Source organism: Mobula birostris, chromosome 4, assembly GCF_030028105.1.
Source record: "Mobula birostris isolate sMobBir1 chromosome 4, sMobBir1.hap1, whole genome shotgun sequence".
NCBI classification, from domain to species: Eukaryota; Metazoa; Chordata; class Chondrichthyes; order Myliobatiformes; family Myliobatidae; genus Mobula; species Mobula birostris.
Genome location: NC_092373.1, coordinates 11,190,281 through 11,206,816, shown reverse-complemented (window position 1 = coordinate 11,206,816; position 16,536 = coordinate 11,190,281). Strand labels below are relative to the sequence as shown.

At 43.7% G+C, this 16,536-nt stretch overlaps 1 protein-coding gene across 3 annotated transcripts in view; it reads left to right on the top strand.

Annotated features, from left to right (window-relative positions):
* Positions 1-16,536, top strand: part of LOC140196163 (polyhomeotic-like protein 3) — a 179,104-nt gene that overhangs the window by 56,343 nt on the left and 106,225 nt on the right. For all 3 annotated transcript variants that reach the window (XM_072254915.1, XM_072254914.1, XM_072254913.1), the window contains one exon: positions 15,556-15,714. In XM_072254915.1, coding sequence (XP_072111016.1) covers positions 15,556-15,714 — 159 coding nt within the window. The remainder of the gene's footprint in view (positions 1-15,555; positions 15,715-16,536) is intronic.

The window sequence follows — 16,536 nt, the reverse complement described above, 5'->3', positions numbered from 1 at the left end:
ATCCAACACCATTTTCTGCCTATTGTGAATTTCCTTCCGTTCCTCCGTTACCCTAGGTCCTCTGGCCACTATTATACCTGGGAGATTGTTTGTGTCTTCCCTAGTGAAGACAGATCCAAAGTACCTGTTCAAGTTGTCTGCCATTTTTTTGTTCCCCATAATAAATTCACCAGTTTCTGTCTTCAAGGGCCCAACTTTAGTCTTAACTAATTTTTCTCTTCACATACCTAAAGAAGCTTTTACTATCCTCCTTTATATTCTTGGCTAGCTTACCTTCGTACCTCATCTTTTCTCCCCGTATTGCCTTTTTTGTTATCTTCTTTTGCTGTTTAAAAGTTTCCCAATCCTCTGGCTTCCCGCTCATCTTTGCTATGTTATACTTCTTCTCTTTTATTTTTACACTGTCCCTGACTTCCCTTGTCAGCCACGGTCACCCCTTACTCCCCTTAGAATCTTTCTTCCTCTTTGGAATGAACTGATCCTACACCTTCTGTATTATTCCCAGAAATATCTGCCATTGTTGTTCCACTGTCATCCCTGCTAGGGTATCTTTCCAGTCAACTTTGGCCAGCTCCTCCCTCATGGCTCCATTGTCCCCTTTGTTCAACTGACAAAGGGGACACTGTCAGTTGAACAATACTGACTCTTCCGATTTTCCCTTCTCCCTCTCAAATTGTAGATTAAAACTTATCATATTATGGTCACTACCTCCTAATGGCTCCTTTACCTCGAGTTCCCTTATCAAACTCGGTTCATTACACAACAGTAGATCCAGAATTGCCTTCTCCCTGGTAGGCTCCAGTACAAGCTGCTCTAAGAATCCATCTGGAATCACTCCACAAACTCTCTTTCTTGGGGTCCAGTACCAACCTGATTTTCCCAGTCTACCTGCATGTTGAAATCCCCCATAACAACTGTAGCATTACCTTTGCGACATGCCAATTTTAACTCTTGATTCAACTTGCACCCTATATCCAGGCTACTGTTCGGGGGCCTGTAGATAACTCTCATTAGGGTCTTTTTGCCCTTACATTTTCTCAGTTCTATCCATACTGACTCGACATCTCCTGATTCTATGTCACCCCTCGCAAGGGACTGAATTTCATTCCTTACCAACAGAGCCACCCCACCCCCTCTGCCCACCTGTCTGTCCTTTCGATAGGACGTATGCCTTGAATATTCATTTCCCAGCCCTGGTCCTCTTGCAGCCATGTCTCTGTAATTCCTACAACATCATACTTGCCAATTTCCAACTGAGCCTCAAGCTCATCCACTTTATTTCTTATACTTCGTGCATTGGTATATAATACTTCTAATCCGTTACTCTCCTCACCTTTCACATTGGTTCCTATTGCACTTGGCCATACTCTCTGATCCCTTCCTGAGCTTTCTGCCCCATTAATTCTGTTGTCTTTCTTAACTTTTCTTATTCTCTCTTTCCCTTTAACTCCATCCTTATATTTCCAGTTCTTCTCCTCGCCCCCCCGCCACTACTCAGTTTAAACATACCCCCTGTAGCAGTGGCAAACCTGCCTGCCAGAATGCTGGTCCCCCGCCTGTAATTAGATCAAATCTAATCTAATGCCTAGTCTCCTCAAACTCCTAATGAAATATAGCTGCAGTTATGCCTTTTTTGTAATTGCATCAATATGTTGGACCAGGATAGATCTTCAGAGAGGTCAGCATAGGATTAGCCTATTTGACCTATTGGATTCTTGGTGCAGAGGTGGTTTACCAGAATGCTGCCTGGATTAGAGAGGATAGATTGAGTGAACTAGGACTTTTTCCTTTGAAACAGAGTATGATGAGAGATGACTTGATAGATGTGTATAAGAAGATAAGAGGCATAGACAGAGTGGACAGCCAGTGCTTTTACTCCTAGGGCAGCAGTGGCAGATAGGAGAAGGCAGAATTTTAAACTGATAGGAGGAAAGGAGAAGAAGGAGGTCAGAGATCGGTTTCCTACACTGACAGGGGTGGTGGTAGAAGCAGATCCATTAGGGAAATTTAATAGAGTAGATAGGCATGTGGACGGAAGAAAAAATGGAGGGTTATGGGGAGGGAAGTGTTAGATTGTAGGTTAAATTGTCATCACAATACTGCAGGCCAAAGCACCTGTACTGTGCTGTACTGTTCTATGTTCTTTGTTCTCCATCTCGGGCAATAATCTGGTGAATCTCCCTTGGACCTCTCCAGTGCAATTGCAATGTGGTGACCAGAGCTGCACACAAAACTCCAGTTGTGTTGTAACTGAGGTTCTTATTGTTGTATGATAAGACCATAAGATATAGGAGCAGAATTAAGCCATTCAGCCTAATTCTGCTCCGCCATTCCATCCTGGCTGATCCTGGAGCCCACACAATCCCATACACTTGCCTTCTCACAATATCCTTTGATGCCTTGACTGATCAGGAAACTATCAACTTCTCCTTTAAACATACCCACAGACTTGGCCTCCACTTCAGTCTGTGGCGGAGCATTCCACAGATTCACTATTCTCTGGCTACACCCTGCCCTTACTTCCTATCCTGTGGTTAATGGAGATGAGCATTGTGTATGCCTTTTAACTGCATTATCTACCTGTGCTGCTGCCTTCAGAGGTCCTTGGACATGTATACCGAATTCCATTTGTAACAGGATTACCAAGCACCATCCATACCAAAATTGAGTTTATTGTAAAATGCCAATTGCATGTAAGCGCAAGTGCAATGCAAAACAAACTTGCAGTAGCATTGTAGGCACATAGCATTAGTCACACACTTGAGACCCTGCCTCTGCTGGTCATGATCGACCATGGATGTTGTGTCCAAAATCAAGGCAACATGTCTGAACGACTGGCGTCCTGTTGCACTCACCTCAATAATAAGCAAATGCTTTGAGAGGCTGCAGCATGCTACCACCCACACTGGATCCCCTACAAATCGCCTACCGACGCAACTGATCGATAGATGACGCAATAGCCACAGCTCTACACACCATCCTTACACGTCTGGAGAAGAAGGATGCTTATGTGAGAATGCTGTTCTTGGAATACAGTTCAGCATTCAACACCATAATTCCCTCCAGGCTTGACAAGAAGTTCAGACACCTCGGCCTTCACCCTACCTTGTGCAGCTGGATTCTGGACTTTCTGTCAGATTGCCAGCAGGTGCTAAGAGTGGGCTCCCTCACCTCTGCCCCTCTGCCCCTCAACACAGGAGCCCCTCAGGGCTGTCCTAAGCCCCCTCCTTTACTCTCTGTATAGCAATGACTTTGTTACCGCTTACAGCTCCAATCTGCTAATTAAATTTGCTGACGATACTACATTGATTGGCTTAATCTCAAATAAAAATGAGGCAGCCTACAGGGAAGAAGTCATCTCTCTGACACAGTGGTGTCAAGAAAACAACCTCTCCCTCAATGTCACAAAAACAAAGGAGCTGGTTGTGGACTACAGGAGGAACGGAGACAGGCTAACCCCTATTGACATCAATGGATCTACGGTTGAGAGGGTGAACAGCTTTAAGTTCTGTGGCATATACATGGTCTTACGTTGTCTGTACATATCGGTTGTACGGTGAAAAAAGCACAGCAGTGCTTCTTTCACCTCAGACGGTTGAAAAAGTTTGGCATGAGTCCCCAAATCCCAAGGACTCTCTACAGGGGCACAATTGAGAGCACCTTGACTGGCTGCATCACTGCCTGGTATGGGAAGTGTATTTCCCTCAATCGCAGCACTCTGCAGATAGTGGTGCGGACAGCCCAACCATCTGTAGTTGTGAACTTCCCATGATTCAGGACATTTACAAAGACAGGTGTGAAAAAAGAGCCCAAAGGATCATTGGGGACCTGAGTCACCCCAACCACAAACTGTTCCAGCTGCTATCATCCAGGAAACGGTACCGCAGCATTAAAGCCAGGACCAACAGGCTCCAGGACAGCTTCTTCCACCAGGCCATCAGACTGATTAATTTACACTGATACAATTGTATTTCTATGCTATATTGTCTGTCCTGTTATACATACTATTTATTACCAATTACTACAAATTGCACATTGCACATTTAGATGGAGACGTAATGTAAAGATTTTTACTCCTCATGTATGTGAAGGATGTAAGAAATAAAGTCAGATCAATTCAATTCCTAGCTGCCTGTGTGATATGCTACCAAGTATGCAAGCCAGGGCAATGGAATATAGAGAACATGCTGTTGCCCATGCAACAGGCTCCCTCTCTCTATGTAGCCGATGAATCCAAAGGAACGGCAGAGACAACATTTTGCACTAGGGGCATCGCAGGAATTGCCAGTCAGCATTGAACTCAATGTCAGAATCAGAATCAGGTTTATTATCACTGGCATATGACGTGAAATTTGTTAACTTAGCAGCAGCAGTTCAATGTAATACATAGTACAAAAGAGAAAAAAATAAATAAAATTTAAAAGATAATAATAAATAAGTAAATTGAATAGATTAAAAAAGTGCAAAAAAGCAGAAATGCTATATATTAAGAAAAGTGAGGTAGTGTCCAAAGCTTCAAAGTCCTTTTAGGAATCGGATGACAGAGGGGAAGAAGCTGTTCCTGAATCGCTGAGTGTGTGCCTTCAGGCTTCTGTGCCTCCTACCTGATGGTAACAGTGAGAAAAGGGCATGCCCTGGGTGCTGGAGGTCCTTAATAATGGGCGCTGCCTTTCCGAGACACCGCTCCCTGAAGATGTCCTGGGTACTTTGTAGGCTACTACCCGAGATCGAGCTGACTAGATTTACAACCTTCTGCAGCTTCTTTTGGTCCTGTGCAGTAGCCCCCACCCCCACCCCCATACCAGAGAGTGATGCTGTCCACGGTACATCTATAGAAGTTTTTGAGTGTATTTCTTGACATGCCAAATCTCTTCACACTCCTAATGAAGTATAGTCACTGTCTTGCCTTCTTTATAACTACATCGGTATGTTGGGACCAGGTTAGATCGTCAGAGATCTTGACACCCAGGAACTTGAAACTGTTCACTCTCTCCACTTCTGATCCCTCTATGAGGATTGGTTTGTGTTCCTTCGTCTTACCCTTCCTGAAGTCCACCATCAGCTCTTTAGTATTACAGACGTTGAGTGCCAGGTCGTGGCTGTGGCACCACTCCACTAGTTGGCATATCTCACTCCTGTATGCCCTCTCGTCACCACCTGAGGTTTTACCAACAATTGTTGTATCGTCAGCAAATTTGTAGATGGTATTTGAGCTGTGCCTAGCCACACAGTCATGTGTACATAGAGAGTAGAGCAGTGGGCTAAGCACACACCCCTGAGGTGCGCCAGTGTTGATCGTCAGCAAGGAGGATATGTTATCACCAATTCGCACAGATTATGATCTTCTGGTTAGGAAGTCAAGGATCCAATTGCAGAGGGAGGTACAGAGGCCAGGTTCTGCAACTTCTCAATCAGGATTGTGGGAATGGTGGTATTAAATGCTGATCTATAGTCAAACAGCATCCTGACATAGTTGTTTGTGTTGTGCAGGTGGGATAAAGCTGTGTGGAGAGCCGTTAAGATTGCATCTGCCATTGACCTATTGTGGCAATAGGCACATTGTAAGGTCCTTGCTGAGGCAGGAGTTCAGTCTAGTCATGACCAGCCTCTCAAAGCATTTCATTACTGTCAGTGTGAGTGCTGCTGGGCGGTAGTCATTAAGGCAGCTCACATTATTCCTCTTAGGCATTGGTATAGTTGTTGACTTTTTGAAGCAAGTGGGAACATCTGCCCGCAGCAGTGAGAGGTTGAAAATGTCCTTGAATACTCCCGCTAATTAGTTGGCACAGGTTTTCAGAGCCTTACCGGGTACTCCATCGGGACCTTCTGCCTTGCAAGGGTTCACTCTCTTTAAAGACAGCCTAACATCGGCCTCTGAGACAGAGATCACAAGGTCATCAGGTGCAGCAGGGATCTTCACAGCTGTAGTTGTGTTCTCCCTTTCAAAGCAGGCATAGAAGGCATTGAGTTCATCTGGTAGTGAAGCATCACTGCCATTCATGCTATTGAGTTTTGCTTTGTAGGAAGTAATGTCTTGAAAACCCTGCCAGAGTTGCCGTGCATCTGATGTCACCTTCAAACTCGTCTGAAATTGTCTCTTCGCCCTTGAAAGAACCCCCTGCAAATCATTCCTCGTTATTTGGTACAGGCCTGGACTGTGGGACTACAGCTCCAAATTTTTCCTGGGCTGGACTCCTGAAGCCTTCCCCAACAATATAGTCACAAGGCAGCAGAGGTTTAAGATCAGAGTTTCACTTCTCCTAAGTGAGCTACCAACCACAGCTGATGAGCCCTGTCTACTCAAAGCAACTCGTTTTAAGGCACCAGTAATCTGCCTTTGCCCCTTCTACTGTCAGTAGAAATATTTACACCAGGCTTAGTAGCTAAGACACATGGGAAGGCCAGGAACTGTTCTTGGTTGTCAGAGGCTAGTTGAGATGCACACCACTAGGAACATTAAAAAGGCAGTGGGAGCTTATCACCACCACTGCCCCTGGCTATGACAGCCTTAAGGAACCATTAGGTAAACAACATTCAGAAGAAAACCATAAATTAATATAAATTATATAGAAAAGAATAAACTTCTGCAAATGCACAGTGGAGAGTATTCTAACCGGTTGCATCACTGCCTAGTATGGGAACATTAATACACACAAATGGAAAAGGCTACAGTAAGAGGTGGATACAGCTTAGTCATCACAGGCAAAGCCCTCTCCACCATTGAGTACACCTACAAGGAAGCAGCATCTATCATAAAGGATCCCCACCATCCAGGCCATGCTAACTTCGCTACTGCCTTTAGACAGTACAGACAGGAGCCTTAGGTTCCACACCACTATGTTCATAAGACCATAAGGTATAAGAGCAGAATTAGGCCATTTGGCCCATCGAGTCTGCTCCACCATTTAGGAACAGTTCTCACCCTACAACCGTAAGGCTTCTGAACCAGTGTAGGTAACTTTACTCACCTCAACAATCAACTGATTCCACAACCTTTGAACTCACTTTCAAGTTCTCTACAACTCATGTTCTCAGTTTTAGTTATTTTTACTTTATTTGCACACTTTGTCTTCTTTTCCACATTGGTTGTTTGTCAGTCATTATTCAGTGGCCGCCTAATAAAGTTATGGTTTTCTGCTGCTGTAGCTTATCCACTTCGAGGTTGTAATGCATGGTTATTCGAGTTTTTTGTTGCTTTCCTATCAGCTTTAATCGGTCTGGCCATTTTCCTCTGACCTCCCTCAATAACAAGGCATTTTCACCCACAGAACTGTCACTCGCAGGATGTTTTATGCTTTTTTTCGCTGTCCTCTGTAAACTCTAGAGACTGTTGTGCGTGAAAATCCCAGAAGCTCAGCAGTTTCTGAGATATTAAAACCACCCCGTCTGGCACCAACAATCATTCCATGGTCAAATCACATTTCCTCCCCATTGTGATGTTTGGTCTGAACAGCAACTGAACCTCTTGGCTGTATCTGCATGGTTTTGTGCACTGAGTTGCTGCCATGTGATTGGCTGATTAGATATTTGCATCAACAAGCAGGTGTACAAGTGTATCTAATAAAGTGGCCACTGAGTGTATATGTACTTTCATCATAAATTTACTTTGACTCTGACTTGAAATTAGATCAAAATTACTAAGCTCATTGTAGTGCAAAGCTTCAATACTAAGCTTATTGCATGGTAACATGCACCATGGTTTGATATGTTTTAAGTGAAAGGAAAGGGTGCAGGAAAAATGTAAAATAATAAACAGTTTCAGGCAGCAAATGGGGAAATAATCCTACTTTGTTCTGGAGTGGAAGTTAAATGTTCTCCTGAAAGGAAAATAGAAAAAGGTAAATTAATATCTAGGTCATTGGGCTTGGCTTGCAATGAAAGAATTGCAGTACCTGTTTCCATGACAGTGTCTCCGTCATTACGCTGCTGCCACTGTTAATGGGGCTGGTTTCTGTCTTACCTCTCAGAAGCAGTTGCTCACTCCCCCTGTGGGAAATGAACAGTGTCTTGAAAGTACTTCATCTTCCGTGGCACCTCTACAGTGGAAATGGTGTCTGTGGGGGCGGGTGGGGGAGTGATGAATCCAACTGGAGGAAATCGTTGTAAAACCATTGGACGTGATGGTAGTATAGCAGTTAATGTGATGCTATTAGAGCTTGGGGCAACAGAGTTGATGTTCAGTTCCAGTGTTATCTGTGAGGAGTGTGTATGTCCTTCCATGACTGTGTGGGTTTTCTCTGCATGCTCCTGTTTCCTCCCACAGTCCACAGACATACTGCTTCACAGGTTAATGGGTCATTGTGAATTATCCTGTGATTTGGCTCATGTTAAATAGATGGGTTGCTGGGCTGCATGGCTCATTGGGCCAGAAAGGCCTCTTCTGCACTGTATCTCTAAACAAAGAAAATAAAGTTTGAATTCTCACCATTTTGAGCCTTTAGGTTCTTGTCTTTTCTGTTCCTCCCTGCAGTAGGAGCACAGTTGCTTCTGTTCTCTGATGTACGAGAGAGAAAAAAGAGTTCAGGAACAGTTATTACCCCTTAACCATCAGGCTGCTGAATATTATTTGTTTTTCTTTTGTATTCTTTTGCACATATTTTGCTTGTCCGTCTTTGTGTGTAGTTTATCATTGATTCTACTGTGTTTCTCAACATACACTGTGATTGTTTTCAAGAAAATAAATCCTGGGGTGATATCTGGTGACATACATATATATAGTGTGTATATATATGGTTGACTCTGGTTAATTGGGCCAATGGTTAATCAGGACAGCCACTTATTTGGGACAGCTCTTAAAGAACAAAAACTAATTGAGAAAATGGACAGAGTTCCCTTTATTTATTTGGGCCACTATGCTGCTTAATTGGGAAAAGAAACTTGTCAAACAGTTTCTAAGTAGCATCAGTCACATGAATTTATGCGGCTGTTAGACGCTACACTATGCTTACAGTGAAAAGTTTTCAAATAGGGTCATATACATGTATTCCTACTTAAAAGGCAGTGATTTTTGTCGCTGATAGCTGACTAGAAATAAGCAAGAAGATGGTTCAGAACTGTTTTGCTCACCGTGGTTTCAAACATTCAGGCTTGGAGATGCCAGAAATGGCTGGAGGTTCAGCAAGTTAGGAACTATGAAGAATATTAAGGCATCACTAATCATCTTATCATCTTCAATGTTACAATGAACATGAAGATTTGGAGGACGCAGTCATCAAAGTCATTGTACAGAGACAGTCTGTCATCTACACTAGGTGTCTGCACTGATTTTGTTCATTTACAGTCAATAAAAAGTAAACAGTAGCATACACTAGGTGAATTCTTCTGTCAATAACTATTAGGCACTAATACATAGTGTACTGTAGTAGTATTGATGGTGTTCTAATTTGTTCTGTTTTTCTTTTAAATATATAATTTGACTTAAGTAGGTTAAAAGGTTGGCACAACTTCGTGGGCTATAGGTCCTGCATTGTTTTATTGCCTATTGAGCTGAAACGTCGACTATCGATTTCTCTCCATAGATACTGACTGATGAGCTAACTTTCTACACCATAAGACTACAAGAGATAGGATCAGAATTAGGTCATTCCGCCCTTTGAGTCTGCTTTGCCTATTCATCATGGCTGATCCAGTTGTCATCTCAACCCCATTCTCCTGCCTTCTCTCTATAACCTGGCCAATCAAGAACCTGTCAACCTCTGCTTTAAATACGCCCAAGGATCTGGCCTCCACAGCTGCCTATGGAAATCTTGTAATACCATCTTCTGTGTTGCACCAATTTCTATAAGACTCTAAGACATGTTATTGTTCAGTCGTTAAGTCGAGTCCAATTCTTCGTGACCTCATGGACCAGAAGGTCCATAGGGTTTTCATGGCAAGATATGGAAGTAGATTGCCAGGCCTTACTTCCATGCAGATACTGCTGCTGCCCATTTTGGGACCTGGCTGGGTTTGAACTCAGGACCATCTGCCTTGAAGTTCAGTGCTGATGCCACTACACCACCACCAGCCAGCCCGCTATAAGACATAGGAGCAGAATTTGGCCATTTGGCCCATTAAGTCTGCTGCAGCATCCCGTGATGTTACCAAATCCACTCCTATGAACCTAAAAACACAACTATGTCTGAGCTACAACCCCAAAGGAGAATGCAGCTCGGTACTATCTTGACCGACCTGCTCAACCCATACAACTATAGACATATTTTAAACACGAGATTCTGCAGATGCTGGAAATCCAAAACAATACGCACAAAATAATGGAGGAATTCAGCATGTCAGGCAGCATCCAAGGAAATAAATAAACAGACAGCATTTCAGGCTGATACTATTCTTCAGGACTGGAAAGGGGGAAGACACTGGAATAAAAAGGTGGAGTGAGGGGAAGGGGGACTAGTTAGAAGGTGATAGGTGAAGCCAGGTGGATGGGAAAGGGCTGGAGAGGAAGGAATCTGATTGGAGAGGAATGTGGACCATAGGAGAAAGGGATAGTGGATGTTGTGTCTGCACAACTACATATCAATTAAATAAAAGTATGCACGCAGGAGATGGCTTTAACTGGTGTATTCACATTGCAGCGAGAGAGAGCGAGAACACTGTACATGCGTAGACAACAGATCAATATGTAGTGCTGGAGGGGTCATTGCCCTAAACGAAATAGATCCATACATTACATTCCCCACCCCCCAATTAATGCAACATAAAACTGTACATGTACAAAACATTCAAGTTCCCTTTCATAAACCCATATTCCAAATAAACATACTTTCACAATAACGGTCCGTAGCTAACTTACCAGTTCTGAAGGTTCAGTCTTTTGGGTGGCGCTCTGTTTCTTCCAGGCACCTCTGGACCTGTGGAGTGGCATCAGGTTTGGCAGGTGTCTTGTCAATGATAACATTCTCGTCGTGCGTCTGGACCTTTGGAGTGGCTTTGGGTTTGATAGGTGTCTTGTCTAAGACAACATTCTCAGTTTCCCATGTCACATTGCTGTCAGTGAGATGATCACGACTGAGAGGCAGGTCCGGTGACTGTGTGTCCGTCTTGTTGGATGCAATTGCCTCAGGTGTGTTCTTCGGTTGAGCATTCAATATCTGGTCCACATGATGTCTCCATGTCTGATCTCCAACATCCACTGTGTACATCAGTGGTCCAGTTCTTATAGCTATCCAGCTGGGTGCTCTCGGTAATCACATGCTAGACTTTCTGTTGAATCTTGAATCTCCTTGCTGCTTCACTTGGCAACTGGCTGGAATGTTTATTCTGTACTTCCTTCTGGATATCTGATTCCAGAAGGTCTATGCGAGATCTTATAAACAGCATTTCAGGTGTTTTATTTGTCATCGCTTGAACAGTGTTCTGAGACACAAAAAGGAAGTTGTCCGCCTTGTGCTGTAGAGAAATGTCCTGCTTGTCCATCACTTCAATGGACTTCTTGAAGGCTTGAATAAATCTTTCAGCTACCCCATTCATTGCTGGGTGGCGAGGAGCTGACTTGAAATGATGCTATTTTTCTTCATGAACATTCGGAATTCTTCTGACATGTATTGTGGTCCATTGTCACTCATAATTTGTTCTGCTAAGTCGTTTGTGATGAAGATTGTTCTCAGAGCAGAGGCAGTCTTCACTGAGGTGGTTGACTTCATTGGTATAACCTCCGTTCACTTCAAATAAGTATCTACAACAATCAGAAACATGGAGTCCATAAATGGCCTAGCAAAGTCAATCTATACTCTTTGCCATGGTGATGATAGCCACTCCCGTGGGTGTAACAGTGCCCATGGGGTGCACTTTGAATTTTTTGGCAACCTGAACAGCTTTTGGTCAAGCCTCAATCTGTTTATCTATTCCTGGCTACCACATGTAGCCCTGGTTGAAACTCTTCATCTTGACAGTACCTAAGTGTCCTTCATGCAGATTTTCTGACACTGTAATGTGCAATTTGGAGGAAACCACAACATGAGATCCACACATCAGTGTTCTTTGACATATCGACAGTTGGTCTTGTCTCACTGAGAACTCTGGAAACATAGGGTTACCATGAGCTAGCCATCCTTGCATGGTGACTTCATAGACTTTTGACAATGTTGGATCATTCCTTGTTTCCCTTTGTATTTCGAAATTTGTTACCTGCAACTGGTCCACCAATGTGGGGTGGAACACAGTATGAAGACTTTTCTTCTTCAGTTGCCAAAAATGGAAGATGTGTCAAGCCACAGAGTTGCTGTGTTGTTTTGTACCCTTAAACTCTATGTCATAAGAGTGGGCTCCTAGGAATAGTGCCCACTGGTGTAACCGGGTTGCAGTCATCACCAGAATTCCCTTCCAGGGATTGAAAATGGACACAAGAGGCTGGTGATCTGTCACTAGTATAAATATTTATCCACAGAGATAGTGGTGGAACTTCTTTCTTCCCCATACTAGACTAAGGGCCTCTCAGTTGATTTGTGCATAGTTGCGTTCTGCGCTCATCAATGATCTCAAAGCAAACACAACTGGGCACTCAGATCTATCTTTCATAGTGTGTGACAAAACAGCTCCAATGCCATAAGGGGATGCATTGCATGCCAGTCTGATGGGCAGGGATGGGTCATAATGGGTGAGCAGTTCATCGGATGTTATTAGTGTCTTTGTTTCCTTGAATGCTTTTTCACATCTTTCTGTCCATTCCCACTTTGCTCCTGTCTGTAACAATGCTTTCGTTGGATGCAGCACTGAAACAATGTTTGGGAGAAACTGGTGGTAGTAGTTTACAAGGCCCAAGTATGATCTGAATTGTAACACATTTTCCGGTTTGGGTGCCTGCAGCACTGCTTCGATCTTCTCTTGTGACTTATGTAAGCCATGCTTGTCAGTGACATGTCCACAATTTGAGATTTCATTCTTGAAAAGCTCACATTTCTCTCTCTTTGCACGCAGACCGTACTCACTCAGCCTGGTAAACACTTTACCAAAGTTCTGGAGGTACTCTTCATCATTTTTGCCAGTCACGATGATGTCATCAAAATAATATTGTGTTCCTGGGCTACCTTGGAGCACTTGGTCCATTGGTCTTTGCCAAATTGCTGGAGCTGATGCGATGCGGAAGAAGAGATGATAATACTGGAGCAGTTCCTTGTGAGTGTTGACTATGAGGAACTTCCCGCTTGACTCCTCAAACTCCATTTGCAGATAGGCTTGTGACAAATCAATCTTTGAAAACCTCTTCCCGCCTGACAAAGACGCAAAAATGTCATCTCTTCGTGGCAGGGGATACTACACAGTACATAGCACTGGGTTGATGCTCACCTTGTAATCCCCACATTTGCGAACGGCTCTGGCCTTCCCTTTCTTGATCACTGGGACAACGGGTGTGGCCCAATCGCTCTGCTCAACTTTGGAGAGAATTTCAGGTGTCTCTGAGCTCTGAAGCTCAGCACCCACTTTAGGACTTAGTGCGTAAAGCACTGGATGTGCTTTATGGAATTTTGGTGTTGCTGCCTTTGAGTTTTCCAATCCCCTCTGGAACACCTTCTCATTGGCATTAAGCAGCTGTGACAGTCTCTGGTTAGTGCTTCCATTTGGGCTGTCGTTAACCTGTTGATGTCACACTGAGAGCTTTGGTTGAGTGCCGAGCTAGTTGGATTTTTCTCAACAATCCACGTCTGAAAGGTGCAGGTCCTCCACTTTAAATATATAAAGCTGTAACTACTGAGTTTGTACTCCAAGCATCACATTTACCTTCAGTTTGACCTTGGGAGACACTTTTTATCTGTATAGGTCTTTAGCATCATTGAGGTCTTCTGTAATGAAAACAGAGTAATTGTAGTCAGCCGCTGAAATTATAGATAAAGTTGACTCTGTGCCCAGTTGCATTTTCAGTTTTATACCAGCCACATCTATTCTGAGCCATACGATTTTGTGATTTTCTTCAGTAATACTATGCAATTCAAGGCATGACAGTTCACCTTTGTCAGACCTGTGTTGTCTGATTCTGTTGTACATTTGGTAACCTTATGCATTTGCTTAGTTTTGTATTTGAGATTTCAGTGGGCTGTGCTTTTTGTCTGCCTTGCCCATTCTCTCTGCGACCTTGTCTGTGACACTTTCTGCAGACTTTTTTTTGAACTTACAGTTATTTGCATTATGGGAGGATTTCCCATATTGATCACATTTTTGGCTTTTTGCATCATTCAGGGACATTTTGTGTATTTCACATTCTAACCTCTTTTTCTGTAGTTCTGCTGTACCCTTTGCTGCAGTCTCATGACACAAGCTAAGAAGTGTAGGGGTTTTCTTTTGCTCCTCCACATTGTTCACATCATAATACAGTTCAACCCTCTCAGTATACGATTCCCAGCCTTCATTAGCGCTATCAAATTTGTCAACTTTCCCGACTGAAGCCAGTGCCACGTTTTCACTTTATATTCAGGTATCTTTTACTGTTACTATACACTGTACTCACGCCTTTGTTAGCGTCTATGAAGGCCTTCTCTGTACTGCTTAACTCTCACCGTTTCATGCCATAACTGTTGGTGCAGTTTGTGGTATTTTCTGCATTCAGGTTTTTACTTGTCACCAATTTGTTGTGTCTCTGCACAACTACAATCAATCCTTTGCCTCCATAGATGCTGCCTGCCCTGTGGTTTGTTTCTAGCCCATTTCACATGTGTTGGCCAAATAAAAAGGGCCTACAATCTCACTCTCACACTCTGGGTCCATTGCCTAGAGGGTTTGTACACTTTCAGTGCACTGAATGTTTGACTCAATTGGCTAGTGTGTTCTTCATCTATCTCACCTTCATGTAAAACATTCATCATCTCCTTGACTGGAACGACCTGAGTGGGCACCATTTTTGGCATGGAATGGAGGGGCCAAAGAGCCTGCATTACTGCTGTATTGCTCTATGACTCTGACTCTAATCTTTTTACCATTACATAGAACAAAATAAATGAAGATTTTGTTAAGTCTTTGAAATTACTACAGACCTCTGGCTTGGTTCTTGCACTTTCTGTTAAGGAAAATAGATCAGTATTGTTAAGCCCCCCTCCCCCCCATATAGCATATGTTACCAAAGATTCTTGCAAATTTCTGTACATGTATGGTGGCATTTTGCATCTCTGCCCTGATATGGAAGCTCCTGATGAGGTGGCATGGTAGTGTAGTGGTTAGCACCAGCAACCCGGGTTCAATTCCTGCTGTTGCCTGTAAGGAGTTTGTACGTTCTCCCATTGACCATGTGGGTTTCCACTGGGTGCTGTAGTTCCATCCACAGTTCAAAGATGTACCAGTTGATAGGTTAATTAGTCATTATAAATAGTCCTGTGATTTGGCTAGAATTAAATCAGGGGATTGCTGGGCTGTGCGGAACAAAGGGCTGGAAGGGCCTATTCCACACTGTATCCGAATAAATAAATAAACAAACAAACAAACAAACAGCATTGCAAGAGACTAAAGAGCGTTGCAGATACAGCCAGCTCCATCGCACATACAACCCTCCCCACCATCGAGGATATCTTTAAGATAATGTGATCTAGGATGGAGCTTTCCATTTAAAGTCTGACTGTGTCTCACCCACTGCAGGTGATCCAGCAAGCTCTTCATCGACAGCCCAGCACTGCAGCGCAGTACTTACAGCAGATGTACGCAGCACAGCAGCAGCACTTAATGCTTCAGACGGCAGCATTGCAGCAGCAGCACCTCAGCAGCACCCAGCTCCAGAGCCTGGCAGCCGTCCAGCAGGTGAGGCACCCCCAGATCAGGGGCCAACATAGTCGAAGGGATGGTGGGAGAGGGGACTCCCCTTCTGGGGGTGGAGGATATGGTCAGATGTCTTGGGCAGACAGCAGTTAGACAGCCCCTGTGCAAGCATATTCATTGAGACATATGTAACACCCAGGTTAAGATTTTTTACTGCCGTGCTCTAGGTATTTCATTTTAGCAGTTCTGTAAGAGCAGTCTGTCCTGCTTTTGGCATCTTTGGCTTTGAGCTACAGATAAGGGACTATGTTGTTCAACTTAGGAATGTTGTGTCAGCTAATCAGGATGGTGGAATTGGGAGAGTGTTCTAGAGAATGCTGGGCGGAGAGGTTTTGGTGACGGACACTGTTGTGGGACGAAGTCCTTTTGGTGGGAGCTGGGAGAAGACAGGATGGAAGATGGCTGAAGATGCCGTCCCTGTTACACAAGGTGCTTTGTGCAGATGAATGGCTTCAAGGAGGAAGGACTAGTACTCCTGTGGGGGAGTCTGTTTGTTCAAGGTGGATTTCAAGCGACACTTGGAAGCTGGTATATGCTTTCATGCAGACTGTGGACCCAGCGAATGAGTTAAAAACAACTTCAAGATGAGCTCCAGCTTATGCGTACGTTTGGACTGGGTTAACTGTAATGGGCCCTTTTTATATTTTTTCCTTTCTTTTTCCTACTAACTGTTTGATAAAGCTGAAATTTGCAATGTTCAATCTGTTATTTCTTATCGAAGATTAATTGCAAGTGGGCAGCATTTACACAGTATTCGCTCAGGTTGGAGTGCAGGTGGTCGAGACATTATGGCTCACTTGGTCT